Source organism: Crinia signifera, chromosome 2 (genome assembly GCF_055691185.1).
Source record: "Crinia signifera chromosome 2, ASM5569118v1, whole genome shotgun sequence".
NCBI lineage: Eukaryota > Metazoa > Chordata > Amphibia > Anura > Myobatrachidae > Crinia > Crinia signifera.
In genome coordinates, this window is record NC_139218.1 from 208,501,681 (window position 1) to 208,529,014 (window position 27,334).

Sequence of the window (27,334 nt, forward strand, 5' to 3'; positions counted from 1 at the left end):
ATATTACTTAGACAGCAAAGATGGGCCCCCTTAAGCTCTGGGCCCCACAGCAGCTGCACCCCTTGCACCTATGATAGTTACGCCCTTGCATACCAGCAAGTTTTCTTGTACGTGGTCACATTTTTATCACCCAGTTACCACCCAGAAATGCCCATGCCATGCAGTGGCTGAGATGCGTACCATGCTAAATTGTCTGCACCTTTGCAGAGATTCATACAGTGCGCAGCATGTGCATACACATGCACAATATGTGACAATCTGGCCAGAATCCTTTTTTTTTTATTTTTTTATTTTGTTTTCTTTTTATGTGGGGTATTCAACATCGGATGCAATTATCGCCGGCGGAAATAGTGGCCCTCCCCTATTCAATGCTACAATTTCCGACAGCATTGAAGGCAGTTTCGGACAAACCAGATCCAACTTTATCTATCTTATGTATCTGTTTTCTCTGAAGCGGCCACGGATTGTCAAAATCACCATACCCCATTTTCGCCAATCCTCAGACTTTCCGTCACTTGACAGTCGGAACGTTGAATTCCGACAGTCGATTTACTGTTGAACTGAACAAAAACGGCCCAGGATTAATACTGTTCCGACAGTTGGAATCCAAGACTGAATAACCCCTATATCTGTTTTATTTTTAAACTGTTCTCCATATAGATACGATACAATTATTTTTGTAAGGAAATCAATTGTTTTCTGGGCACTCATGGGTGCCAATCAGAGCAATTTAATTTTGTCCGCATGTGTGTGTGAGTGCCCATTAGTTATGGGTTTAGCCATGCAAAGCATCTAAAGTACTGGTTTGGCCATCCAAAGTGTCCCCCCCCCCCCCCCCAGCCATTCACCCTCGAGCAAATTTAAGTGCTCCGTCAGACACCAACTAGTGGCAGACATGGATTAGAATAATTGAATCGCTCCTTTGAGTCTTAAGAATGATAGATCCCAAAGGATCTAACAAAACTCAAAACTACCTGGGTAGAGAGAGGGGAGCTGTAGTGGGACTTTATCAACACACCATCTTTACCGCATTCTAGGAGGCCTTTTGCTGCAAATGCTTTCCTATATAGGATCAATCACCTCCACCACGGCTTTGTAAATATGTGCGGGAACACTCATAACATCTGAGCTAGTAAACCTTCATCTCTCTAACCCATTGGTTATCAAGGTACCATCTATACATTGGCGACATAATAGGAACGGGACTCTACCGACAGTACTTCAAATATAGATCCACCTTACACTACTTATCCCAATTGTTTTGCATCCTTGTTTTAATTGTGAATATATTTGTGATTATTCAATATACTTTTATATATAAAAAATTCTAATTTATAATGTTTAGCGCCACTTCCTTTCTTTTTTGTATAATTCCCAAATGATAAAAGATAAATAATGTCCATAATAGATTAATGGGATTGTCTCTGCCACTTCAGTTAATGACATTTATAGGAGACAGGTGACAGATGAACTAATAGTTGGGTACCTCAATAAAAAGCCAGTGAATATGGTCAGTGTATTGATTGGCAAATAGGAAGCTGTAAAAAGCAGCTTTAAAAAAATGGGGTAGAAAGAAGATTGTGGAACCAGCAGCATTTTACAAATTAACGACTTTCTGTTAAGTTAGATAAGTGGTTCCCAAACTCGGCCCTCAGGGACCCCCATGTCTTCACACAGAATCACAAGTGAAATAATTATCTCCACCTGTGGATCAGTATTATAACTAAAAACTGTATAACATAACATGACACTATGCTCAAAAGAGCAAAATATTATTTTGCATCTTACCTTGTATTTGTGTTTGCGTTTGGTTGCTAAATGGATTTGGGTTAGTAAGTGTGGGCCTTGGATTTGGGTTGGGCTGCACTCTAATACTCTGCCTCCGTATAAGCTCCAATTCACTGTAGCGCTCCGTGAAATGCTTGCCCTGTTCTTCAAGCTTCTGACGGTGCCCTGAAATAGTGAATGTAAATGTATGTAAATCTTCACAAAATACATGTTCATTTCTAGGCACTAATAAGTGCAGATTTACGGCAAGAACCATAATGAGACAGAAATGAATTGACTAAATAGGCTCTTAATGTGTGCTGACTGTTGTTCTCTTGGCCTTCAATGGAAACATTTTGGTGTCTAAAATTAGAGCCGTTATATAATCAGATTATCAAATAAACTGTATACACAGGCATCTGGCTTGCATATGAGAAAACATCTTATTCATCACATTTACATATTCATAATAAGACACAAGCACATTTGGAGGACATCCTTAAGAGAAACGTGTAACAACTAACTCACATCAGAGAGGATATTTGATAATTATATAAGTAACACCTATAGGGTCTGATTCTAAGTTGCACACAAAAGCCCAGTCAAGAGCATTGGTGTTCACCCTATGCAAATTTATGTAAATTCTGCCATAAACACCTTCCTGTGTATACGTCCATGCCACTGAATGTCCAAGGACTGAGGCACCCAATGTCAGCATACATGCATAATTCAACACCCATTGGTTCATCCTTTAGCATCACCATCGATTGACCATGAAACCTTGCACCAGCTTTATGGCAGTTGGTCTCTCCATCTGACCCTGAACCTCCTATCATTGCCTGAGATGGCAACCACTTTGTATTGCCATAACATGCCTACTAAGCAGACCATTTTTGTGCACAATTCTAGCCACCTCCCAGTCAGTACCGAAAAACACCCATCAGCTTTCTGCAACATTTGCACTCATTGCAACACATACGTAGTGGAAAAAAAATTAACACCGGCATTGCGTGTGGCTCTGAATTAGGCCCATAATGTCTACAGGGAACATAGTGCCACAAGGACACATAGGGCCCGCCTCTACCCCTCACTCACAGTATTCCCTTTCAAGCACCTTAAAAGACAAATAATTGTGATGCCTATTGGTGTATCTAGATTGAATGCAGTGTGTAGTGCACAAGGGCACAGAGTGTGTAGTGCACAGATGTTTGCTTTTGTAAGTTTCAAACTTTTGGTTAGTAGTAACTACAGTATATAGGGTGTTATTCTGGTTCACTGCTTCTGGAAAATTCCTTCTCGAATGGACAAAACCATGTGCACTGCAGGTGGAATAGATTTTACTTGTGCAGAAAGAGTTAGATTTGGGTGGGGTTTTACTTCAAAGTGAGATCTATATTGCAGTATAAAAATAAAGCAGCCAATATTTACCCTGCACAGAAACAAAATAACTCACCCAAATCTAATTCTCTCTGCACATTTTACGGTACTTACTTGTTAGTTGGGCGCCCACTATAGTTAGTACGCTCATAACCCCACTATCCATGTCGGCATGGAGTTGATTTTACATAGTGTGGCAAGCGCAACAAAGCAAATAGCTTATTGGGCGCCCAACTAACATATAAGTACCCATTTTACATCTGCTCCCCTGCACTGCACATGGTTTTGTCCATTTAAGAAGGAATTTGCCAGAAGGAGTGAACTAGAATAACCCCCATAGTGTTTGATTGTTCACATTTACATTACAATGAAAATGTATAATAAAACTGACACATGCAATCTTAATGTACAAAAAGAAACAAACATTTATGTAACAGGTAGTAATAAACTGCTAAAAATTATACGAATTAATAAAAAAATACAAATATTAAATGTATAAAATCCTAGTTATCAGCATACCAAACTACATGCCTGACTATTATTTTGTTATGTTGTAACCTTAGGACCGGTGTTTACAGTAAACAGTAAGGTATTGAATTTATTTTAATATAATACTAAATCAATATGCATAGCACATCAAATATTCTTCAAATGTGATAGCAGACAGTATTGTCAATATGCAGGAAAAAGTTCACGGTATTTTCCTGGAATGATCTGGGTGAAATTCTGTATGCTAACCTGTAACTGTATATGTTTAATGAATGAGCAGCAAGCACATTAAAATATATTCAGATTATAAGAAGTACTGTATATGATGTAATATGTTGTCAGATGTATTAATATCATCTTTTGGAGTTACACATTTATATTATTTTGAAGATACATTATATAATATGTATATGTATATATATATATATGTGTGTGTGTGTCTAGTGTCCGTGAGTCTCCAAAATTCCGCCATCTTCTGGCAGAGAGTAAAACTACATCTCTTTCTCACATATGCACAAACACAGAAGGTAGCAGACTAGCTTTTGAAGCTTTTGCTTCAAGTAGGCTTACAGTATATTTGCTGTTGTTGGCAATATCATCCGATTGTGCTGCATGCACAACCAACCTGAAGGCGTGATGAACGACTCACAATAGTGTGATATTGTGCACATACTGGAGGATGTGAACAGTTTCAAAGTCTGGATTCTTTGGAATCGGGCATATTGTTACAAAAATTGTCTAATGTATGCCCGGCTTTAGTCAGAGAATGGCATTTTCCGCTGAGAGGGGGATTGTGTATAGAAAGTGTCTCGAACAGTAGCCAACCACAGACCCATGCAAGTCTCTCAAGGTGGTTTGTTTATTTAGTGAAGCTGTTAATCCCTGAGGGCCAGATGTACTAAGCTTGAAAAGTGATAAAATGGAGATTGATAAACCACCAGCCAATTAGCTCCTGTCATGCCACATGCTATGTTTGAAAAATGGCAGGTAGCAGCTGATTGATTAGTGGTTTATCGCTCACCATTGTATCCCTTTTCATGGCTTAGTACATCTTGCCCTTAATGAGAGAGCTGAGAGCTGCTGGCCATGCCCCCTCTCCCTTCTGTCTCAGTGAATAGACATTGAGCGCATATGCACAGCATATTTTCCCTGCAGCAGTGGGCAGAGGGACTCCCAACTGGCCCCCCACTGTGGGACACTGCTGGCCTCGGGTGGGACTCAGGACAGTCCCACAAAAATTGGGACACTGGAGGTATGTTAATGAACCAAAATCCAGTTTTTGTAGCTATGGCTGCATATCCCAGCGAAACTGTCCAGAGCTAGGACCCGGTAGACAACACCATCTGTAGGTGGTGTTGCCAAATAGATGTTGTTGCTTAGTAAAAGCTTTAGTAAATTTACCGCGGTGAGTGGCTTTTCACTGTGATTGCAATGTGACTAAGGCCCTTATTCTGGTTGGTGCGGTAATATCCGCGTGCGTTCGTGCCGCCGATGTTTTGTGTCTGCGCATGTGCAAAGGCGTCTCTGCGCATGTGCGAGCGGGGCGCATGAAATGTGAACACTCCGAACAGGGGGTGGAGAGGGGCGTGATGGGCTGTTTGGCCTCATTACCATATGCATACGCCCCGTGTTTCATGGGCGTTCCCATGCAAACGCTGGGCGTACGTATGGTAATGCGGCCGTGACGCACGTGTAGGGGGCGGACATATGACATCGCCGGATGTCAGCTGCCCGCCCAGATCCCTGCTTTTCCACGGAAAAATGTCCGTGTGGTCTGAGGTTGCGGGAGCTGGTGGAGCACTCGGTCCTGCATTCGATGGTCTGCGACCATCGAATGATGGGGGAGGTTCCCTGAGATGGAGGAGGTGTATTCCGTGAAAAATACACGTGCGGTCCGTTCGGCCAGCTTCTTACCGCGTACGGACGGAGTTGGCGATCCGTATGGAAGGCGGGGTTTCGCACGCACAGTCCTGGCTGCATAATCGGATCCGGCCGCACCGATCAGAATAAGGGCCTAAATCTCAAAATTGAAAGAGAATGACGGTACACTTCTTCTCGTCTTGTAGTGTCTCAGTCATGCCGAGTATATAGTGTGATATGGCTTAAAGACACTCAGTGTATGAGGATATATTTGTATGAAGACAAAAATAGCTTATCCCACCACTATGCTAAAAAAGCCATATTCAATTCATATACGTATTCACAGATTATATCTATAAACATAAAAAATAAAAGCATTTGTGAGAACTGAATATTATGTTTAAATAATGTACAGCTAAAATCTAAAGTCGTTTCCCTTTAATTCTCAGTCTTATATACTTATATCATGTACACAAGGCATACTAAATGATTATTAATATCTATTTATCTTCCCTGATTCTTCTGAGTCTCTGTGAACAGGACTGCCTGCAGAGAGCTTAATATTCCCACCTCTGAAGTGGTAAGACATGTGCCAGAAGGGGGAAATGAGTTGGTCACACTAACATCCTTTGCTTGTGAGCACAGTGCAGTGGGAATTTTCTCAGTCTTCCCCTCAAGCAATCAGCCTGCTCACGCAAACTCAAGAGTTTCCTCCCTGGACCCAAATGCTGTGTTTCAACCAGTTATACATAGAAATATATCTAATATCTACCAACATTATGCCCATTAATGCTATGCAGTACAGCAGGAATGGGCATAATGTTGGTTGCCTGCATAGTTATAATGTGATAGTAACCGGGTACTAGGTTCTTATTGTCTCAATGAATAACTCACAGGGCAGAATGTACCAGGCCTTTGCGGCGCAGCCCCTCCATTGATACTAATCGCATTTGTACTATCTACTACTACTCCTTATAAGTGCTGTCATTTGCTATGGCCGCAGTACTTGGTTTCAGCATCGGGACTTGACAATCGCAGGTTATCCCTCAACAGCACAGATGCAGCTGGAAGCACATAGACCAGTGGTTCCCAAACTTTTTTGAATCACGGTGCCCTTGATTATCAAAACAATTTCATGGCACCCCTAGGCCGAATGTTAATTATTGATAATTTCAGAAAAAAATATTAAATTAAGTAAATTATGTTTATATGTCACCTTAGGGTCTGTTATATGGTAAGAGACAGGATTTGCTACTGTTTGTGCATGTTATCAGTGACAGCACTGGTTTCACCTGTGATATTGATCATAAATAATTTCAATTGGTCCTGGACCACTAACTTGGAGCACCCCTGCAAGTGTCCTAAGGCACCCCAGGTGCCACGGCACACAGTTTGGGAACCACTGACATAGGCTACTATAGGGTAACACTAGCTGTTTGCTGGCATTACTCTCCTCACTTAAGCACCGGCGTGCAAGGTTTAGTACATACAGTATGGGCAATATGGCCAAAGCTCGAAAACAAGATATTGTTGCATTCTTCCTTTAGTTTATCCTGCCCATGGTCTTATTACATGTTGATCATATTAAAAACTAGGTGGGATACCCATCATTGCCTGCGTTGAAGAATGGACCTTGAAGTACACTTGCAGCCTTCATTTTTTACATTATCCTCTGGCTATAACCCCCATTCCCTTGATCCTGAGACAGACCTCACTGTGGGCGGGATGCTCTTACATTTATCGCCCCCCTCTGCCGAGGTTCGGATTGTTAATGATCACATATGCTCTAACATATGCGATCATTAACACAAGGGGCAGCTCTTGCGATTAGAGCTGTCCCTTACGAGGCTCCCACGCTGGACTTCCGGGTCTTAGACCGGGGAGTCAGTCTGCGCATGCAGTGTCTTAGCACTGCACTGCATGCATTGCCTGGAGGTGAATCTCATCCTGGATATTTGCATCATAGTGAAATGGTGCAAGTGCAAAGTCTTGCCATGGTTCTAATCTGAGAACTGCAGTTTTTGTAGCATTTGAAGATTGTCAAATTTGGCTTGCAGCTGGTGACTCTATGTCCAAGCAAAAAGGAGAAAAGGAAATGTCTTTCTGTGTGGTGCACCTCATGAGAAAAATAGCATAAAATTTAGCTTTTATTAACTTATATTAAAAGACAAAGAGGCGAAATATAGACAAAACAGTGAAACATAAAACACGGACAGTGTATTAAAAAGGATAAGCGAATTTATCCTCACTCAGGGCCTTATTTTAGTTCACTCTTTCTGACAAAATCCTTCTTAGATGGACAAAACCATGTGCACTGCAGGGGGGGGCAGATGTAAAATGTGCAGAGAGAATTAGATTTGGGTGAGTTATTTTGTTTCTGTGCAGGGAAATACTGGCTGCTTTATTTTTACACTGCAATATAGATCTCACTTTGAAGTAAAACCCCACCCAAATCTAATTCTCTCTTCACAAGTAACATCTGCCCCACCTGCAGTGCACATGGTTTTGTCCATCTAAGAAGGATTTTGTCAGAAAGAGTGAACTAAAATAAGGCCCTCAGTGTGGCCCAATTCCCCTGTGGTCCCCTTTAAAAGTTTGCAAACGGTGTTTCTTTTTTAATTAGAACCGTGCTGACAGGCAGTGATTACTAGTTTTGTGGGAGTACAACATGCTTTACTATATGTGCCCTGTCAGATTGGAGTTGTGTTCAGAAATCTGAAAATGCCTATCACCTTTAGCACTATGGCTTGGAAACTGTGTAACCAATATAACAATTAATCCCAGATAGTGTGATATTAATTAGGGAGTTAAAGACTCTATGTCCCTGGATGTAGCAGCTTGTGCAGCCTTGATTGACTGAAGCGTCTGCCTTTCTTCATCCTACGTGGCGCTTGCGATGACATGCCCAGTGTAAAAAATCATTCGATGGTGGGGCTTGCAATGGGCCTTGAACTCATTCGCACAGCAAGGATATTAATTTGCAGGATGGAAAAACTGACAGCTGGCCGCTGCACATTCGCAGTATTGTGAACAGGTCCGAATCCAGCCTTTAGTCTATGGTTGTGCTTGTATATAAGACATGCTAGGGTTAATTTGTTGGGAGCCAATTAGCCTACCAGTATATTTCTTGGATTGTGGGAGGAAACCGGAGTACCCGGAGTAAACCTACGCAAGTACGGGGAGAAAATACAAACTCCGCACAGTTAGGCCCATGGTGTGAGTTCAGGAATCGAACCCCTGACCTCAGTGCTGTGAGTATATATATATATATATATATATATATATATATATATATATATGAAACAATCCAGAAAATATTAAATATTTTCTAACTATTGTTGCATTGTTCTAATTTTGTTTACATTATCATTTGTTTTTAGCAAACACTTATTAGCAGTCATGCCCTGGTTTAGCCATATGTGTAACTTCATATAGCTAAAATTTGCATATCAAGCATGCCCTGCAAATATTTTAGCATGCCCAAATAGAAAAACTGTAGCGGGCATGCTGGGATGTGTAGTTTAACAGCTGGTGGGCCGAATGTTCCCCATCCCTGCTCTAGTGGAACAGGTCATAGGTTCTAATACAGGGGCCCTTATTCTGGTTGGTGCGGTAATATCCGCGTGCGTTCGTGCCGCCGATGTTTTGTGTCTGCGCATGTGCAGAGGCGTCTCTGCGCATGTGCGAGCGGGACACACGGCCACATTCCGCATGAAATGTGTACACTACGAACAGTGGGTGGAGAGGGGTGTGAAGGGCTGTTTGGGCTCATTACCATATGTTTACACCCCGCGTTTCATGGGCGTTCCCATGCAAACGCTGGGCATACGTATGGTAATGCGGCCGTGACGCACGTGTAGGGGGCGGACATATGACATTGCCGGATGTCAGCTGCCCGCCCAGATCCCTGCTTTTGCACGGAGAAATGCCCGTGTGGTCTGAGGTTGCGGGAGCTGCCTGGCCACTCGGTCCTGCATTCTGCGACCATCGAATGATGGGGAGGTTCCCTGAGATGGAGGAGGTGTATTCATGAGAAATACACGTGCGGTTCGTTCGGACAGCTTCTTACCGCGTACGGACGGAGTTGGCGATCCGTATGGAAGGCGGGGTTTAGGACGCACGGTGCTGGTCGCATATTCGGATCCGGCCGCACCGATCAGAATAATGGCCAGGGTGTGACACTTCAAAACAATATATTTAGAGTGTGACGTACCGTATATTGTCCTACTAGGAGGGGGAGTCAGCCATAAAAGCTATATTGACAGCTTTCAATTAACTGATTCAAACTCAGGGGAGGCGAGGTGTCCCCCTTGGGAGCAGGAGCCCGGTGACAGATGACTCCATTGCCTTTTAGAGTTACACCTCTGATTCTGGCTAGAGAGGAGGGGGCCCGTATGGTGGAGGCTGCACACAGGCCTACTCCTCTGTTAAAGCTCCCCTGATACACATATATCATTTATCATTCACACATGGATAACAATGCTAATCAGAAGTAAATGACAGCACATGTAGAAGTGTTCATTGAAGTGTTTGGAATGGGGTACTGTATATCAGAATGAAATCAATATAGCTTCCAAAATCACTGGAGAACAGCAATCTGAATAAACGGGTTACATACAGATGACCGGCGGTGAGGATGCCGGCGGTCATAATGCCGACGCCAGCATGCTGATGCAGGGAACCTCAACAGGGGCTAGGGCATACAACATGTTAACATTCTATAATTGACTACAGAAAATGTAAACTCTAATGCAGTTCAAATAATACACACATTACAAAGTACTATGGGATTGAGTTTAGGGTCTGATTTTTAAAGTGTGAAATATTACACTGATAGAAAGGAAGTTGGTAAGATTGATGCAATTTAAAACACATGGCGTGCAATGCTTTTTCTAATGAAGTTTATACATCTTTATAAACATCTGTTTACCAAAGGGTAAGTATCTTTTTATGCCAAAAAGTGCATCTGTTGAAAATATTTTTAATACAGCCAAACATGACAGAGACATTAGTCGATAAAGACAAGGGGGGACATTTACTAAGAAGGTAGTTCTATTTCAGATAGGATGTTGCAATGGGCAACCTATCATACACTATATTTTAGCTTCTAAAAGTTGCAAAATAAGTAGATTCTGATTGGTTGCCCATAGCAACATGCCATGTGAAAGAGATGTGGTAAATTTCCACCAACACCACTGGACCTAATGAGTTATTTTCCTAGCTGTTGTAAGTATGGCACCATCAGAATATCATACCCTCCAACATGACACATTCCATTAGGTACAAAATGCTCTGTTCCTGGACTTTCCTGCCAGTGGCAGTTACAGAGGTTGGACTTAAGCACAGTCCAAAATTAAAAGAGGGGGGTCACATCAACTGCCAGTGAGTCCAGGACAGTGATGTTTGGAGTGGCAGTAGGTGTGGCTCCCCTTTTTGAATACTGGACTGTGCTGCAACCCCACCTCTGCAACTGCCACTGGTAAGGATGAGCATTTTGTACCTAATGAAATGGGTCATGTTGGCGGGTATGGAATATATGGCTCAAACTGCCACCTGTTAGGAAATGTATAAACCATGTCAAAGGAGCAACTCAATGCCATTCATGTAAATATTAGATGTAGAGGAGACGGGCAGGATGCCGCCGCGGCGCTGTCCTGAAACTGGGACGCGTGTGCGTGTGAGACGCATGCGCATCCCAGTCAGTTGGAGCACCTCTGCACCGGCGATCGCCAGTGGAGACATGCTGGCGATCCCTGGCCAAGGATCAGAGGCGCTCCATCTGTACCCTTGGATGCCACAACAGTTTAGTTAATATACCCTTATAGGAGGTTCACCCTCCACACTCTTTTCAGGGTTGCAACATTCTATTACTCAACTATAACCTACTTAGGTCAGTATTCAATTATTGATGGATTTTTTAACCACTGAAATAATCTGTAATTTCTGGCTGATTTTAGGGTGAATTGAATTTGTGATATTCAATGCACGTGCTGATTTATTAACTGGTCGAAAAATCTGGCATGGTGGATTGACAAATTTGCTTTGGATCTGCGTGTTTTCTTAACCACTTTTGCTCAAATTTGCAGGTATATTCGAATGATTTTGGATCCGTTTTCACCCATGCCAATTTGTCCCCCCAAAAAAGTAAAAAGACATGGGTGATAATGTACAAAAAAACAGGAGAAAACTCCCACAGCTGAATGCTGAGGGGCCAAATTAGTGCTGTTTATTAGGCTAGATGAAAAAATTCATTGAATACACCCAGGGCTGTCACTAGTAATTTTGGGGCCTTCAGTCTGGGCCTCAAAAACATTTGACTGACATGTCTTCCTATTGGGGGAGGCTGTGCATTAGGGGATCTGAATATATGACATATCTTTCTATGTGGGAGGGGGTGCTGTGCTGGATGGGGTCTCAGATCTCCCTCCAGCATAGCCCCCCATAGGCAGACATATGGGGAGGGCGGGAGGAGAAATATATTTATAAAGTGCACGGTTGTGTGTATGTGTCTGATTTATTAATAAAATGGGTAATTGGTTATTGGGGGGGCGCAGAATCTTTGCCTAGGGTGCCATAAAACCTTGCACCAGCCCTGCCTAGCTGCGGTATCCCACGTCTCCTCCGGAGCGCACACTGCAGTCTGCAGAGCGCTGAGCCCCTCTGTGTCCTAGGCTCAGCGCCCTGCAAGCTGCACTGTGTATCGTGCATGCCTGGCTGGGGGGCCACCGGGTGGGAGAGGCGGTGTGCGGGGGATGTCACTGTGGCAGCTGCCCGGGCCCCTCCAGAGGCCAGGGCCCAGGACAGCTGTACCCACAGCACCCCCCTGTCGGTGGCCCTGAACCATAGTGAAAAACTTTATGTTTCGTTATTGCAGGTCCTGTGCATCTTGGGATGCTGTAACATTAATGGAGGACAGGGGGGAACTTAAATTGAACACAAATGTAGACTGGTTTATGAGTCTCTGGGCCAGATGCACTAAGCTTCAAAAGTGATAAAATGGAGAGTGATAAACAGCCAGCCAATCAGCTGCTGCCTGACATTTTTCAAACACAGCCTGTGACATAGCAGGTAGGAGATGATTGGCTGGCTGTTTACCACTCTCCATTTTATAACTTTTGAAGCTTAGTGCATCTGACCCTCTGTGAGGTAAATTTACTAAGATGGGAGTTCTATTGAAGATGGATGGTTACCTATAGCAACCAATCAGATTCTATCTATTATCGACTAGAAGGTGCTAAATAAATAAGAAGTAGAATCTGATGGGTTGATATGGGCAACATCCTATCTTCATTATAACTCCCATCTTAGTAAATGTACCCCTGTGTGTCTGTTCATTTAGAGTAACATTATCAATGGGGAAAAAAAATAAATAAAGCCTTACATACTAAGGAGATAGGCAGTGTGAATGGCTCCATTTTTATTGGTTGAAACGTATCCCTTGGGGGTTAAACGGGTTGAATGTGTGAATGGTATTAAATGCTTTTTAAAACGGTTTACACCTGCAATGTGAAAGGTCTTAAGGTTCAGACCCGTTTTAAAGTCCCATTTAAGAATACAGGGTCAATACCCGTTTCTGCAATGTGAAAGCAGTATAAGTGAGGCGCAATAGGCTTTTGTTTCCTCTGTTGGATACAAAAAAAGGATTATTGCTGGTCATCACATTGCTATTGTTGACAGCACATCCCAGAGGCTTGTACCGCCACAATACTTGTTCTGTTATTACCATCTTGGGATAGTGATGACAGAGGAAAATAATTAAAGAAAATACTTTATTTCATGAATTCAGATTTTTTTTAATATTAAAAAGTTTTAAATATTTTTAATATGTTTTCATCCAGAACACACACAGACATCTGCAAATAAGGGCTCAGCAAATTAGCAAGTTAACCCTTAGTATCCTCTGCGAAGCTTCACAATATTCTATTGCTAAACTGTTTCAATTAGGGATTTTTTTAAAGCCAAGATAATTAGAGGTAAAAGATATTACCTGGAGATAGAAGAGTATTTCTGGATAAACCTATCTTTTCTTAGGTGTCTGTGTGAGTCTCAATGTCTTCCAATGTGGTCCTGTGTGTCAGTCTCATTCATTGGGATATATTCAATGCGGCCGGCGAGGGGGTTTTTATGGCAAGAATGGCTTGTTTTTGGGGAGGATCGCCGAAAACAAGCCATCCTCATCGTTTAACCCCTGCGCCGTTTAACCCTCGCACCTGCATTTAGCTGGTAGCCTCGCCGTTTTGGTGGCCGCACATGACGTTTCCACGTCGCTGTAAAAACCCAGCGAGTGGAAACGGCAGGTGCAGGGGGGTAAGTTGAATACTGACCCGCGAGCTGTGATGGCGAGCAATCAGCACTGCTCGCTGTCACAGCTCACTAAAGAGCATTGAATTTACCCCATTGAGGGCAAATGTATGACCAGTCTGTCAGCGTAGTTCTTTGTCTCAGTTTCTATCAGTGTGGGTTGGTTGTTTAGCCATTCTCAGTCAGTGTTGGCATCTATCAGGGTCAGATGTATTAAGCTTCAAAAAGTGATAAAATGAAGAATGATAAAAAAATCAGCTTCTTACTGTCATGTTAAAGGCTGGGTTTGAAAAATGACAGGTAGAAGCTGATTGGCTGGTTGTTTATCACTCTCCACTTCATAAATTTTTGAAGCGTGATACATCTGGCCCTCAGTCTCTGTCAGTGTGGCTCTTTCAGTAAGTATCTGTCAGCCTCTGTCATTGTGGGTCTGTTAAGGTGTGTACACCAGGGCCGGATTAAGGTCTGTGGGGGCCCTGGACAACAAAAATTGTGGGAGACCCCTCCTCTCACCCCCTCCTCTCATCCACCCCCCCCCCCCCCCCCCACAGCACTCACCTGAGTAGTTATTCTCGCTGCCTATCAGAGCCGGAGCTGCTGCACAGGCACGGCCGCTTCATGGCGACTGGGACATGGGGTGATCAGGCGGGGAGAGCGGGGTAGGTTCCCCTGGAGACAGTGTGACAAGAGAGTAGGTCGCTGAGTGTCCAGGCACCGCAGGGACCCCCTGCCTGCCATCCACCCATCACCTACCTGGAGTGTGGGGGCCCCTGATGTGTGGGGGCCACAGGGAGACCGCCCCTAGTTGCCCCTTGGTGGATCCGCCACTGGTGTACACACTAGCTGATAAATCGTTAATGACATGCACAATATCGTTAAAGATGCATGGTCCTGTTGGTCATTAACGACACGCCCCCATCATCTGTACATATTGCTGACTATATGGTCAATGACTGAATGTACACCGAGGGGCTGGTTGATATCACTGAACAGTGTTCAGTGTACATGCACAATATTGTTTACCTTGGAGTTAACTGGAAACACTAAATATCGCTCATGGAGCATATTGTATCGTGTGTATCCAACTATAGAGAGTCTCCATTTTTGTGGGTTACTGTATCAGTCTCTGTCACTCTGGGTCTCAGAGCAAGTCTCTGTCACTCTGGGTCATTATGCCATTCTCTGTCTTTGTGTGTCAGTTTTTGACAGTGTGAGTGTGTGGGTTCAATTTACTAAGATTGGAGTCCTATTGAATATGGGATGTTGCCTATGGCAACCAATCAGATTCTACTTCTTATTTACTTTTAGAAGATGATAGACAGAATTTGATTGGTCCCATCTTCAATAGAACTCCCATCTTAGTAAATGTACCCGTGTGTCAGACTCTGTCAGTGTAGGTGTCAGAGACAGTTTCTGTCACTGTCAATCAGTGTGTCAATCTTTGACATTCTGGAACTGTGCATTAGTCTCCATCAGCCTAGGTCTCAAGTTAGTCTTTGTTATACTTGGTCTTTGTGTCAGTCTCTGCTATTATGGGTCTCTTCAAACTCTGTCAGTATCTGTATCAGTGGGTCTCTGTACCAGTCTCTGTTAGTGTGAGTCTCAGAGTCAGAGTCCCTCTCTGCCTTGTGAATCTGTGTGTCAGTCTCTGTCATTGTTGGTCTCTGAGTGTGTCTCTGTAAGTATGGTTCTCTGTCAGTCTTTGTCAGTGTGGGTGTCTGTGTCTGGTCATCAGTTGTCTTTATGTCCATACTAAGATTTATATAGTAACAATCCAGCTCTTTACATATGGAATCTAGTCTATTTTTGAATAATCTTTGACACAGGGAAAAGTAAATTTAATGAGCGGTATTCAATTGTTTTCACCTTTCCCTCAACCAAGGAACGCTAACATAATTTCAGCCAATGGAACGCTAACATAATTTCAGCTCGCTACCCTCGGAGGTGACAAGCTGATATGAGCGAAAAAGTGACCTGTTTGAGCACTCACACAAGATTTTTCATGTTGCAATCATGAGCACTATCAGCACAATTAAAAATAACAATTGAATATTGATACCGTACATGATCTCCCGTCACTTTAGAGAACAGAGCAGACATGATATAACAAATGAATTGCAGCAGTCAATCTCTTCCCTTCAATCTCTTGTAAACCATTTGAGAAATGTTAGTGAGTCATTTATAGGTACTTTGATTAGAACCTTATACACAAATAACCAAAGAAGAGAAGGACTTCAAAAAACATTGTGGCTTTTCTTGCAGAAGAATATTAGTCAGAAGTAGCAGATACAGTTTCCTGACATTAAGAAAAAAAAAAGAAATAAATCAAAAACACACTAAATATGTGGCACATCCACATGTGACAGCTTTGGAGAATTCCCCAAACCTATAAAGTCCCACATCTGTACCTAAAACTTATAGTCAAATAGATCTGAGATAAGCATGTGATTGTTGGGAAAGTACAAATTTGACCACAATTAATATTAAACATTCCATGTCAATATAAATCACTTTAAATCAGTATAACCAACCCCAAAATCAATGTAATATAAGCAACATCTTTCCAAACTTAAAAATTTGTATTGTGAATTCCTAGTTTGTGATAACTATAACTAAGTACATGTTTTTATGAATCTTAAGGTTAATAGTTAAATAAATAGTTAAATGTTAATAATTAAAAAATTAAATATTTATAACTACACTGGACTTGGCAATATCATTTTGTTTGAAGATGCTATAGGAGAGGTTTTAACCCAACCTCCAATTTAGGTGCATATTCAATTGTCTGTGTTGTAAAAAGCTATTAAATTAAATAGCCATTTCCACACACCAAAAATCATGGATAACCATGTGGAAACTAACTGAAATAAACTGCACAATCAAGTAGTTTTTTCCCCACGTGAACCCCAATTGTGCTTTTTTCCTGAGGTTGCAAGGAAAAGTACCCCTGTGCATGAATCCCCACTAACTAAACCAAGTCAATGTGCCAGTTAGCTACAGAGGTAACCATGCAGCTAATTGAATATGCCCTTAAAACATGGGTGCCATAATGTTTTTAGCTTGGGAGTGGGGGAAGATATCATTTTCGATGCTAAATGTTGCAGCTGGACTTGTTCAGAGATGTGCTGGTTTGGTTTTACTCGGATCTCAAATCGGAATTGCATTAGCTGTCACATGTTTTGAATAGCCAATAAGATCCCGATTTGGTAATGTACCACGTAGTGGACTGCACACCTTCATATATGTGAGGAAAACATTTTTTAATGAAGAAAAAAGGCAATATACAGCACAGCAGCTGGATCACAAATCAAAATCCTGACATTTAAAATCCCGACAAGGTCAAAATAGCGACATATAGAATGTACAGGTGAAACAGTGAACATGACTTTGTGTCGACAGGTTGCGAGGTCGACATGGTTTTTTTCACTGTTTTTTGACCCGACATGTGCCGACAGGCAGTATTTCATGCCCTACCATCCACTAGGGCATGATGGAAGAATAAAATTGTGTGCCGAGCGCAGCGAGGCACCGTGCCCCAAGCATGGCGAGCGAAGCGAGCGATGCGAGGGGCTGCGGTTCACTTCCAACTGTGTCCATGTCGACCGTGTTGACATTCGGGTAAAAAAACAGTGAAAAAACACATGTCGACCTCGCGACCTGTCGACACAAAGGCATGGTGACTGTTTCACCTGTACATTCTATATGTCGGTATTTTGACCTTATTGGGATTTTAAATGTCGGGATTTTGTCCTTGTCGGGATTTTAAATGTCGGGATTTTGACCTTGTCAGAATTTTGTCCTTGTCGGTATTATGACCCTGTTGGGATTTTGACCCTGTCCGGATTTTGACCGTCGGGATTTCATACCGAATCCATACATACATACTACATGAAAAGCCTGTAGGAGACCTCACAGTCCCAGTGCTGCCTCTGATTAAAAAGTCTCCCATTACTAGGCTGCTGCTGTCCTCCATGGGCATGAGAAGCATGTAATAAGCTCCACCAATCAGAGCTCAGCACAAACCTCTCAGCCTCTGAACTCTTGTGCAAAGTGTCATGGGACTTAGTCACCACCCTGTAATGCACTGCACACTTGTGCAGTCAGTGTGCCTTGGCACCCCATGCTCAGCACCATTAATCATTGTCACATTGGCAGATAGAAGAAGCTGCAGTACTACCCCACCCCTATGCACAAAACCTTTAGCTAAAATAAATATATTTTTTTATAAATACATGCCAACCACAGCGGGCCCCTAGCTAGAGGGGGGCCCAGGGGTACTGACCCCTTTTGCCCCTGCTTTAATCTGGCCCTGACCAGCAGACACTGCAGGAACTGGAGCTAGGTGCAGGGCGGAGGAGGGAAGCTGGTCGAATAGGGCTGCGGGGAGTCAGGAAGTTGAGCAGCTGGAAAGGGGATTATTTCTATCCTGACACTGACTATGGTAAGCCTGGATGACAGCCACACTGCACTCGCATGCTGCCCCCCCCCCCTCCAAGTACCATAGATTTGCTTAATTTACTACATGCCCCAAAAATATGGGTAAATAATTAATGAAGACATCGTAAAGTAGCCCTTCGCATATTAGCCGTAATCCTTTTAATAAGGAATCATTGGGAAAATGCTAAAGCATCAGAGTATTCAGTACTGAAGGACTGGAGACATACAGGTATTTAGAGCTGGTTATTGGAGGGATGCAGAAAGTAGGTTGCTAATTTAGCCTGCAGCATTCTCCCATCATCCAGCATTCCTCCTTCCATCTTTTAGCATGGATTAGAAGCAAAGGACAGTAGTCACGTACAACTAGTTCCTACCTCCAATCTCTGTATTCACAGCTCCCTCTCTTCATACCCAGCAAGTCTGAAACAGACCATTTTGCATTCACTTTCTGCTAAGGAGTAATTTTGCCTGTCGAGTGGCCGCTAGTGGTTACTGGCGGTACTTCAACTCATAAAGGAGTAGTTAGCCTTTTATATATAGATGGAAAACCACTTTACAGTCAAACCTTTTAAAAAGGTTTAAAATTCAATTTGTAACGCTCTGCATATAAACATAGATTCTTATTTCAAATAACGATCAACATTTAACAGGAAATTCATCTTTTTCTCTCTCTTCCTGTTTGCTCAAGTATGTCAACACCTCACGTTTTCTCTGAAAGGATGAATATGTGTCAAGTGCATTTAGAAAGATGTTTTCTTACATTTAAAAAAGTCCAAACCTGTGCACAAATATATAAATATAATGATAATTTGAAATGTATAATAGATTTTAAAGAAACACTAAATCACCATACACACTGGGTGACTTTGAGCTGAAAGCTGCTCAAAACAGCCTGTTTGAGCGGCTTTCAGCTCAAAGCCGCCCAGTGTGTATGCCCCAGCTATGAGCGGTGAGCGCTGCTGCGTGCTCCCGCATCATCGCCGGGAAAGCCGCTCATCTGCTGGTAATACAAGCAGATGAGCGGTGTTGAGGATGGCTTTGCATAGCTCTGCGCCAGGCAGGGGGAAAGCCGCTCAGTGTGTATGCACTGAGCGGCTTTCCCCGCAGAGATGATTGACATAATCGCTGTCCATACACACTGGGCATAGTCACCCAGTGTGTAGGGACCTTAAGCCTAAATTAATTCTTGCTGCTAACAACTTTCCCAGGTATATGAGCTTCGTGCACTTTTGAGCAACAAACATATTTGCCTCGAGAAAATACTGAGAAAATCTATTAATGGAAAAATCAGAATGTTCATGGTAACTTAAACGTATACATGCATTTAAAAAAAATATTTGTTATGGTATTTGTATATAGAGCACTATCTTTTGTTAAACTATATTAAAGAAATTTAATATTTTACTCTGTTATACACAAACTCTTTATGTTGCTACAACTGCAGTAGGACCTCACTGTATGGCTGCCCACGTTACAAAGACAACTATCAGCAGATCCGAGACGCAAAAGGGGTTTTCCACTACACAGTATCGGCTAATTCTTATTAATCACCGGCAGTGTGTCTGGTATCTCCTTCTCAGACGAGAAATAGGGCCCAAAAAAAGCTAAGGCAGAATACTCAATTTAGGACCTAAATTGGCTAGCTTTTTATCACTCTCTATTTTATCACTTTTGAAGTTTAGAGAATCTGGCATTTGATCCTAAGTTATCTATTAAATAATATTTATAGTAGACTAGTAACAGCCTATTAAAATGACGGAACAAACATAACAGTGCAAAACACTTGCATTCTCCCCCATAGAGGTGAGGAGCTGCATTAGTCTTTTAGGATATATAAAACTGACATACAAGGCACAATGCATTAGAATGTATTCACTAGCATTACTGTTGATGGTGCCCCCAAGAGTCATACAAATTGAATTTGAAGAAAATAAGACTCTTGCTGGGGTGCTGTGAGATTCACTGAGTTTTAATAAGAGATGCGCAGAAAAGGTAGCCAGGTGAGGCACTGCCTCACCTGTCATAGACTTTTTACTCCAGAGTTTTGACTATAAAAATGATTAGAATAATAAAAATAAGATTATTTTTCTAAATTGTTTTATTTTTTACATACTTTATCAATTCAAAAGGCCAGCATATACGCTTGTATGACAGGAAAGGCTGTGCCTCACCCCACCGCACGCCACTGTACGCCACTGGCGCTGACTGACTACGTTAACTGACTACGCTAACTACGTAAGCTCTGGCTGGCCGCAAACGGGCGGGAACACAATGCTGATACAGACGGACACCTGACTGACTACACTAACTACGTAAGCTCGGGCTAGCCGGGCAGGAACACTACACTGACACTGACAGGGACGCTGACTACGCTGGCCGAAGGAACACTACGCTGATTCTGACAGGGACGCTACGCTAACTACGTAACTGCCACCGTGAAACTACACAAGTACCTCCTCATGTGTTTGGTAAGATATACTGTTCAGTAATACCCTGACATTTCACATAGTCTACAGTTCTCCTTATACAGTTCAGGAAAGAATATTACATTTTCATTGGCTGCTATCGGTTAAAGTTCAGTTATCCTGAATGTTTTCTTTTTTCATAACCATCTTGACCACAATTTACAACTTACTTCTTGGTTCTCGTGGGCCATCTACAGTCACTTTGATGGCTCGGTGGTAGGTTGCAACTTGTGTAGGACTTGTGAAAACTGTGATTGTCAGGGTGAAACTTTTACCTGAAAATGGAAAAAATATATATCAATATATATCAGTTAACATTGAAAATAATGTATTATGTCATGCAATACATAACATCTTTCTTTACCACTTGTTAAAACTAAAAGGGAAAAACAGTTTCAATGATGTCAAGTGACCTCTGGCATTTATTTATCGCACTGACACAGTGGGCAAATGGTTGGATTTGTCAACGAGCAATAAGGGCGACCATTATCTACTGGCTGAGATAGAGAACCGGTCATTTTATCAATTGAGGAGTAGCCATGGCCACTGTAACCTTACAAAGTATCATGGCTGTGTTATGAATTTTTACTGTATGTCAATGGGACCCTTTCTATAGGAAGCAAGGGTCAATTTAAAAGAACTAAATAAATGAGAAGACAAATGTTCCGCCATCGGCCAAACACAATGGACCAATTCTCTTTACATTGCACGTTTCACAGCTCCCTCCCCAACTTATATATTTCTTTAAACTCAAAAAAAAAATTCTTATGGGAATACTGTGTGTATAATAATGTAATAAATGTGGTCCACACTACAAAGAAAGCAATATGCAGTAGCTGCCTTGTGGTATGCAATGATTACATGGACTGGTGGAAATTTTGGTCTGTATTTCACAAAACCGTTTTTCCATTCCTAAAACGAGGTGTGATATCATTTTCTGCAGTCAGGTTTTGACAACAGGCAACATTTTTAGAAAACTTGCCTGGAAAATAAAAGAAAGCTACTCGGGTTTAGTAAACAGGGTTACATCCACAAAAGAGTGGCTTTCGGAGTAGCTAGTCAGGTCATAAAATGTCTAAACCCTGTTAAAATTGTCCTTTGCTTGCCATATTGTATTGCACAAAACTAGGATTAGATTCATAGCTTTCAAACATGCACTTTCAGACAAGGACTGGCCGTAATTACTTGTAGTTCCTTTTCAGTTGAAAAGCTGCAAATTACTTACCTCTCTTTTACATAAAGTTTAAGACAATGAGGGTGAGATATATCACAAAACACTGCAAAACAACCCGTCCCTATTCACATAACAAAAATACATACTAATGGTCAGCAGCAATATTTTCTTGTCTGATCATCTGTTAGCAGCTGTTCCAGGGAAGAACTGACTTCTGGGTATATGACAGTTAGCACATGCAAATAACTGCAGGAAAAAGGGAACGGACCATTTCTTGTGATACAAAGCCCACAGCCTTCTATAGGCATCACCATCATGTTGCTGTTTAAAGATGAGAAAATACACTGTACTTTGCCATTTGTTGAAAATAAGTGCTTTCTCACCATGAAGAGATTTATAGCAAAGTGGGCAATATAAAAAAACAAAAAAACAAAACTGGAGGTAGTGTATTCGGGTAAGGATAGGATTAGGTAAATGGGAGCAAGGTTTGTATCGAAAAGCAACTGGTCTTTTCTTGTACTGAATTTGGGTAAAAGGTGGGATGTGTTAAACGTGGTTGAATGGTTCCATAAATATACTGATGCAAAGCAAAGAAATCATTAGTCAGGAAGTCTGCAGGTTCATCAATCATGGTCAACCAGTTTCAAAGTGTATTTTGCATACCCTCCAACATGACCCATTGCATTCGGTACACAATGCTCTGTTCCTGGATGCAAGGGCGTAACTACCATAGGTGCAAGGGGTGCAGCTGCTATGGGGCCCAGAGCTGAGGGGGGCCCAGCTTTACTGTCTAATTAATGTTTTACATACATTTATCACCATCAGTTGGTAAATGGGGGGCCCTTACAAACTTTTGCTATGGGGCCTACTGATATCTAGTTACGCCTCTGCCTGGATGTCTCTGGTAATGTATGATTGTCATAACCTGTGGTGAAAAACCCTTCTCGTCAATTACCTAGTTCCACACAGGTGCTGGCAATCCTACATTACCAGGGAAGTCCAGGAGCAGAGCATTGTGCACCGAATGCAATGGGTCATGTTGGAGGGTATGATTTTGCAAGCCTGGATAACTTGTATTAAATATTAAGTACACAATTTTCTTCATCACCTGTGATATCATTTTACATGAGAGTTGAAAACTTTTGTTTGCAGGTTGAAAAACTCGTACTACACAGCTTATAGATGATCATAAAAGTATGGCCTGTACAGTATCTCTTATATAATACAGCACCCTGTGTAACTAGTGTCCAGGGGGTGGGGTGGGGAGGTTGTAGGGGACCCCACAAGCTAGTTGCTCCAGGGCCCCCACAGACATTAACCAGGCACTGATAATCAAAACAGGCAGCAGGAAGTGGTTGGGTCCTCAGCTCACCCCTCTAATTCCACCAGCAGTCATCCTCCCGAACATCATCATTTGCAGATAGTTAACAAAGTTCAGAGTGTAGCAGCCAAAAAGGCTCCCGTTAGGGGATGCTGGGGCAACTTCTGGAAAACATTTAGATATGAGACCCCTGACTGGGGGGTGGGTACATTCTCCTCTAGTGTGCAGGTTCCAGACTGTGCACCCAATTTATATATGCTTCCTCATACTGCACAGGACTATGATGTATTTGCTACAGTGGATTGCTACTATTTATCTGGTACATTATCATGCAGTCACTAGCAGTATTTGCCAGGGGCAGATCTATGCTATGGGCTGCAGCTACCACCCCCCCCCCCCCCCCCCCCCCCCAGTAAAATCTGCCACTGTAGTGAGCTCAGCTGAGTCAGTGCAGTCTGCATGACTGCTCTGGCTCAGTGACTTCACTGTGACTGGCATTGATTTCCTAGTGAAAGTCCTACCCAGTGGCGCAGAGAAAGGGCATAAAAATTACACATGCCCAGGTCTGATGGATGGGCCAATTGAGGCCCACATTACCTGGCAGCAGCAGCTGCAGCAAAAACTCTTCTCTACCCAGCTTGTGTTACACTGCAATGTGTCCAGGGAGATGCTTGAAGAAATATTTTTTCTGTATTTTATTCTAAGGGTGCATGTCCACGCCTCCCATGATTAGGCCACACCTCCTGAAAAGTACCTGCGCCATTCCAGGCTCTCTACTGTTGTGGTCCTACATATCAGTCACCGGCATGACAGGCAGTCCCATTTGGAGGTGTTCCCTCCCTCCAGGACTGCCAGTCCGAGCTGCAATGTGGGAATTCACTCCCTGTCCGGTTGTCAGCCCTATCGGCGATGCAGCCAAGGATTAGGCATGCGCATTTAATCCCCTGGTCCCTGGCAGTTCTATTGCGCAGGTGCCGGGATCCAGGATACAGGCGTCCCCTCACCGAGATAGATAGCGACAGCCCCTCTACCTATAAAAGGAAGGAGCCGCCGTTGGTATTTATTATATATATTTATTAAAGAACCCATCCTTTAAACTCTGTATTGTAATGCCTTTCCCTGGTGGGCTCTTCATGTTCCACTTCTACACTGGGTGCAGTATAAAATGCCCCTACCCTGGCGTTGTGGGCCCTAGTCAAAGCAATGCACTGGGGCAATTTGCATGCTTACATCATTACATTTTGGCTGTAGGCCAGAAGACAGAAGAAAAATGAGGTAGCGCTAGGACCAATGAGGAGTTTTTAGATGAAAAATTAACATTTATTGGTACTCATACAAAATAATAAATGCAAAATAAAATATTAAAATGAAGATATGGTTAAAATGCATTTACACACTGCCCATTGAGGCCACTGGATCTTGGATTAGATAAGGATCCGCTCCTATTTATGCCGCCAAAGATGGTTTTGAGAGAAAGGACCAGTCAACTGGTCCAATTGAGAGAAAGGACCAGTCAAGCAGCTCCTAAGGACAGCTTTTTCAAAGGTATACCTTACCTCACCTGCCCCCAACTGCCACTTTATGCAATTGCACCTCAAATTGGGATCCAACCAGCCGCTTTTACCGGTGGACCTTTTTTACAACAGTCAGATTGACAATGGACTCCTTCCCTCATGCTTCACCGACCAGGGATGATATAGCTGATATGCAATCCAAACAGGATGCAATCCATATGGTCGGCCATAAATCACAAGTATTAAAATTGTATTTCTATTTTATCTATTTATGCAATTTTTGTACTTTACATATTTACAGAGACATTGGGATGTTTAGTGTATGGGTTCTACATGTCTACATGGCATTGGCCTCCCCTCATCCACATCTCATAATAGGCCCTTGAACAACATTTCCATCTCCAGACCCATAAGGCCCTTATCCTGGCCCTGCTGACAGGAGTAGTCTATCTAGTGTATGTGCATGCCTGTTTCAGTTCACAATTACATGATTACAGATTTACTGTAACCGGTATGCATTAGTATATCCCTTCAAACTCTCATTCTGCCTCGCTAAAGCTTAAGGAGGCACAAATACCAATCTGCATATAGACAGAGTACAGTAAATGCCCTTTTTGGGGAGTATGCCCAGTAAAACTTCACCCAAAGTTGCTCCTCATTTCAAACTAAGGGGGTGATTCTGGTTGATTTGCAAAAGCAAACACCTTCTTAAATGGACAAAACCATGTGCACTGCAGGTGGGGCAGATGTAAATGTAAATGTGCAGAGAGAGTTACATTTGGGTGGGGTGTGTTCAAACTGAAATCTAAATTGCAGTGCAAGAATAAAGCAGTCAGTATTTACTCTGCACAGAAATAAAATAACTCACCCAAATGTAACTCTCTTTGCGCATGTTCCATCTGCCCCAACTGCAGTGCACATGGTTTTGCCCATTAAAGAAGGAGTTTGCTTTTGCAGAATTACCCCCTAAAAGTGCAGGTTTATGTATGTGTGAGCACAGATAAATAAATCAGAATAATTGAGTATGAAGTACCTGATTATGACTATCCTTAAAACCTAGACTAGTGTTTCACCTCTTTCATTGGTCAGAGACAGTATAATGAACATGATATCCACCCATTTTGCATTTTTTAAGACCACAATTTGGTCCTGGAAAAATCCTGGGTCGTTACCTTACACACAGGTTCTGTTTCTGTCCTGGGACAAATGTGTGTCCTGCAGAACAGGGTCATCAACAATTATTTTGAAATTACTTTTAATTATGTAAAAGTCATCTCCAAAATCCTATTAAATCTCCACATTTTGTTCAGTTTTCCTGTAAAACTGCAGTATTCTAAAAACAATAATGGACTGCAAAAGTTTTGGAATAGACGAAGGCTATACAGAACTTTTATTTTGGAGATTTGAAATGACTGCACTACACAAAAGATGAATCAGTTCAAAGAAAAGACTTGGAATTATAAAGCATTCCGGTTTGGAAATGTGTATTGGAAGCATGAAAAACTCTTAACAGGATAATTAACTACAGAAATATAAGTTTAATTCATAAAAGCAGACATTTTCCATTTGCCAATGTGCAGCCAGTTAAGTGCAGAATTTGAAGGAAAAAAAACCTCCTACATTTTTTAGAAAATGAAACAAGACGGAAATGTAAAAGAAATGTCAACGATTTCAATTTTGCAAACCCTAACAAGTAGACAATAGTTGCATGCTGCACATAACTCATACATGCTAATTTAATTAATGCATGAATACACAGTATATAGACAGTGACAGTGACACCATTTAGCTGACAAGAGATATATACAGGGTGTTTGGAAAGTCACTGTGAAAACAGTGGGAAGTGAAGCTGTGGAGAAGTTGCCCATGCCATGGCAACCAATCAGCATTGATGTAACATTTCTAATTTGCATATTATTCAATTATATGGAGCAGTTGATTGGCTATAAAGGTCCTCATACATTATGGGATTTCTCCTACTGGAGAAGTCACATCCAATTCCCTATGAGCCGCCTAGGCCCTCCCGGATGGCAGAATTGCATAAGATCTCCACTACCTGCCGTCAGGAGGGGGTGTGACCTGGGAATCTTACGTGCAGCACGTATGATATCTGGGTCCAATCTTATGCGCACAATACTGTGCATCGGATTGGATGTCAGACACATGCCATTTGGGCTGACCACCTTATTTCTTGGCCCAATCAGGTGAAAGTCGGGTGCAATCGGGCCCGAATCGCATAGTGTATAGGGGCCTTAACACCTGGGTGTTTATTTACTAAAGTGTCAATTTACTAAAGTAAGGTATTACTGCCAATTAAATCTACATGGTCATTGTCAACATTATGACCATGTTGACATTTTCACGACATTATCATGAATGCTTAAAACCAGTGTAGATCTTGGTGCATTACTTTTTATATGTAAGCATTTTACAATGTTGTTTTTACTTTTCTTTATTACTGTTATATGTGGTGTGCTTCTTCTCTGCAATGCACTTCCAGTAGTTTCCCGCATGCCTTATGTACAGCAATAGGTATTGCCAAGATATACATGGGTTCATGTCCACATGTAACATATTGTATTAGGTCTTGATTTGTGATTCTTCTTGGATATGTTCATACAGTATATGC

The 27,334-nt window shown here is 42.2% G+C and overlaps 1 protein-coding gene across 2 annotated transcripts in view; it reads right to left on the reverse strand.

Annotated features, from left to right (window-relative positions):
* The window catches only part of RUNX3 (RUNX family transcription factor 3), a 48,673-nt gene that overhangs the window by 12,217 nt on the left and 9,122 nt on the right, over positions 1-27,334 (reverse strand). For both annotated transcript variants that reach the window (XM_083173632.1, XM_083173631.1), the window contains 2 exons: positions 20,867-20,971; positions 1,789-1,953 (listed from right to left, as the gene is read on the reverse strand). In XM_083173632.1, the coding sequence (XP_083029758.1) occupies positions 1,789-1,953; positions 20,867-20,971 (270 nt within the window). The remainder of the gene's footprint in view (positions 1-1,788; positions 1,954-20,866; positions 20,972-27,334) is intronic.